This window comes from Geospiza fortis, unplaced genomic scaffold, assembly GCF_000277835.1.
Source record: "Geospiza fortis unplaced genomic scaffold, GeoFor_1.0 scaffold735, whole genome shotgun sequence".
In the NCBI taxonomy this organism is placed as follows: domain Eukaryota; kingdom Metazoa; phylum Chordata; class Aves; order Passeriformes; family Thraupidae; genus Geospiza; species Geospiza fortis.
In genome coordinates, this window is record NW_005054739.1 from 17,628 (window position 1) to 20,883 (window position 3,256).

At 61.6% G+C, this 3,256-nt stretch overlaps 1 protein-coding gene across 1 annotated transcript in view; it reads right to left on the bottom strand.

Moving 5' to 3' along the window:
* LOC102034084 (kin of IRRE-like protein 1) overlaps positions 1 to 3,256 on the bottom strand; it is a gene marked incomplete at its 3' end in the record, with an annotated part of 25,918 nt that overhangs the window by 6,012 nt on the left and 16,650 nt on the right. The window contains 4 exon segments of the mRNA XM_031065342.1: positions 156 to 297; positions 841 to 964; positions 2,660 to 2,788; positions 3,057 to 3,206. Of these exon segments, the coding sequence (XP_030921202.1) occupies positions 156 to 297; positions 841 to 964; positions 2,660 to 2,788; positions 3,057 to 3,206 (545 nt within the window).

Below are 3,256 nucleotides of genomic sequence, written 5' to 3' on the forward strand. Positions count from 1 at the left end.
TTTTGTGGCGGTGTTGAGGCCATTTTATGGCAGTTTTGAGGCCGTTTTGTGGCGGTTTCGTGGCCGTTTTGTGGCAGTTTTGGGGCCGTTTTGTGGCGGTTTTGGGGCCGTTTTGTGGCGGTTTTGGGGCCGTTTTGGGGTCACTCACAGTGCACGTCCACCAGGGTGCTGACGTTGGTGCTGCCGATGTCGTTGTGCACCTCGCAGCTCACGGGCTCCGTGAAGAAGGTGTAGTCCACCTGCGTGTCGTACCTGTTCTCCTTGGCCTCCTCGATGATCACCCCGCCCTTGGCCCACCTGGGGACAGCGGGGACACCGTGCGACCTGATCCTGATCCCAAATCCCTGTCCTGATCCCAAATCCCTGTCCCAATCCGAAATCCCAATCCCCATCCGAAATCCCAATCCCCATCCTAAATCTCAATCCCCATCCAAAATCCCAGTCCCCATCTTAATTTCCAATCTCCATCCTAAATCCTAATTCCCATCCCAATTCCCAATCCCCATCCGAAATCCCAATCCCACTCACCATTTCCAGGGGATTTTGGGGAGGGGGCACAGAGCCATGGTGCGGACATTCAGGGGCACTTTGGGACCCCAATCCCCATCCTAAATCCCAGTCCTGATCCTAATTCCCAATCCCGATCTGAAATCCCAATCCCAATCCCAATTTCCAAAGGGTTTTGGGGAGTGGGCTCAGAGCCAAGGTGGGGACGTTTGACCCCAACCCCAATTTCCAATCCTGGGGTTTTGGGAAGGGACGGGGACACGGAGCCAGGGTGGGGACATTGGGTGGCCCCAAGTGACCCCCCCAGCCCAGTCCCGGGGTTTTGGGGCTCACCTGTAGCCCTTGATCTCGGGGTTGGCCGTGGCCATGCAGGTGAACACGACCCTCTCGCCCTCCTGCACCGTCTGGGGCTGGATGGACAGGGTCACCGTCGGGGGGTCTGCGGGGACAGGGACGGCTCAGGGGGGGACACCGAGGGGTCCCCGAAGCCCTGGGGCGGGGCAGCCCCGTCCTTGTTCTTGTGGGGACCCCAAATCCAACCCTGTCCTTGTGGGGACCCCAAATCCCATCCCTGTCCTTGTGGGGACCCTCAATCCAATCCCCGTCCTTGTGGGGACCCCAAATCCCACCCTGTCCTTTTGGGGACCCTCAATCCAATCCCTGTCCTTGTGGGGACCCCAAATCCAACCCTGTCCTTGTGGGGACCCCAAATCCCATCCCTGTCCTTGTGGGGACCCCAAATCCCATCCCTGTCCTTGTGGGGACCCCAAATCCCATCCCTGTCCTTGTGGGGACCCCAAATCCCATCCCTGTCCTTGTGGGGACCCCAAATCCCATCCCTGTCCTTGTGGGGACCCCAAATCCCATCCCTGTCCTTGTGGGGACCCCAAATCCCATCCCTGTCCTTGTGGGGACCCCAAATCCCATCCCTGTCCTTGTGGGGACCCCAAATCCCATCCCTGTCCTTGTGGGGACCCCAAATCCCATCCCTGTCCTTGTGGGGACCCCAAATCCCATCCCTGTCCTTGTGGGGACCCCAAATCCCATCCCTGTCCTTGTGGGGACCCCAAATCCCATCCCTGTCCTTGTGGGGACCCCAAATCCCATCCCTGTCCTTGTGGGGACCCCAAATCCCATCCCTGTCCTTGTGGGGACCCCAAATCCCATCCCTGTCCTTGTGGGGACCCCAAATCCCATCCCTGTCCTTGTGGGGACCCCAAATCCCATCCCTGTCCTTGTGGGGACCCCAAATCCCATCCCTGTCCTTGTGGGGACCCCAAATCCCATCCCTGTCCTTGTGGGGACCCCAAATCCCATCCCTGTCCTTGTGGGGACCCCAAATCCCATCCCTGTCCTTGTGGGGACCCCAAATCCCATCCCTGTCCTTGTGGGGACCCCAAATCCCATCCCTGTCCTTGTGGGGACCCCAAATCCCATCCCTGTCCTTGTGGGGACCCCAAATCCCATCCCTGTCCTTGTGGGGACCCCAAATCCCATCCCTGTCCTTGTGGGGACCCCAAATCCCATCCCTGTCCTTGTGGGGACCCCAAATCCCATCCCTGTCCTTGTGGGGACCCCAAATCCCATCCCTGTCCTTGTGGGGACCCCAAATCCCATCCCTGTCCTTGTGGGGACCCCAAATCCCATCCCTGTCCTTGTGGGGACCCCAAATCCCATCCCTGTCCTTGTGGGGACCCCAAATCCCATCCCTGTCCTTGTGGGGACCCCAAATCCCATCCCTGTCCTTGTGGGGACCCCAAATCCCATCCCTGTCCTTGTGGGGACCCCAAATCCCATCCCTGTCCTTGTGGGGACCCCAAATCCCATCCCTGTCCTTGTGGGGACCCCAAATCCCATCCCTGTCCTTGTGGGGACCCCAAATCCCATCCCTGTCCTTGTGGGGACCCCAAATCCCATCCCTGTCCTTGTGGGGACCCCAAATCCCATCCCTGTCCTTGTGGGGACCCCAAATCCCATCCCTGTCCTTGTGGGGACCCCAAATCCCATCCCTGTCCTTGTGGGGACCCCAAATCCCATCCCTGTCCTTGTGGGGACCCCAAATCCCATCCCTGTCCTTGTGGGGACCCCAAATCCCATCCCTGTCCTTGTGGGGACCCCAAATCCCATCCCTGTCCTTGTGGGGACCCCACGCGGCGCGAGCGCAGCGCGGCCTCGGTGGCCTGGCACTCGTAGACGGCGTCATCGGAGAGCTCGGCGTCGCGGATCTCCAGGTTGTACTGGCCCGAGTCGGCCGTGCCCACGATGCGGTACCGGGGCCAGGCTGGGGAGGGACAGGGCAGGGTCACCTGGGGACACCCTGGTCCCACAGGGACACCCCAATGCCACAGGGACACCCCGATAACACAGGGACACCCCAACCCCATGCCCAGGCTGTGGGGACAGCCCTGGGAGGTCACACAGGGACACCCCCAGAGCCACCCCCCGTTTCCCAGGTACCCTTCAGCCCCTGCCCCATGGGTGACACCCCCAAAGCCACCCCTCCTGGCCCGGTGTCACCCCCAGTGTCGCCCCCAGTGTCCCCCGGGCACCTTTGAGGCCCTGGCCCATGCCGAGGGCCAGCCCGTCCTTGGTCCATTGCACGATGCCGGAGTAGTTGAGCACCACGCAGGACAGGACGATTCTCTGCCCGGCCACCACCGTCTGGTCCTCGGGCTCCTCCACGAAGCGCGTCTGCACCGCTGCGGCCACGGGGCCACGGTCAGCACCGGCCACGGGGGCACGGCCACCA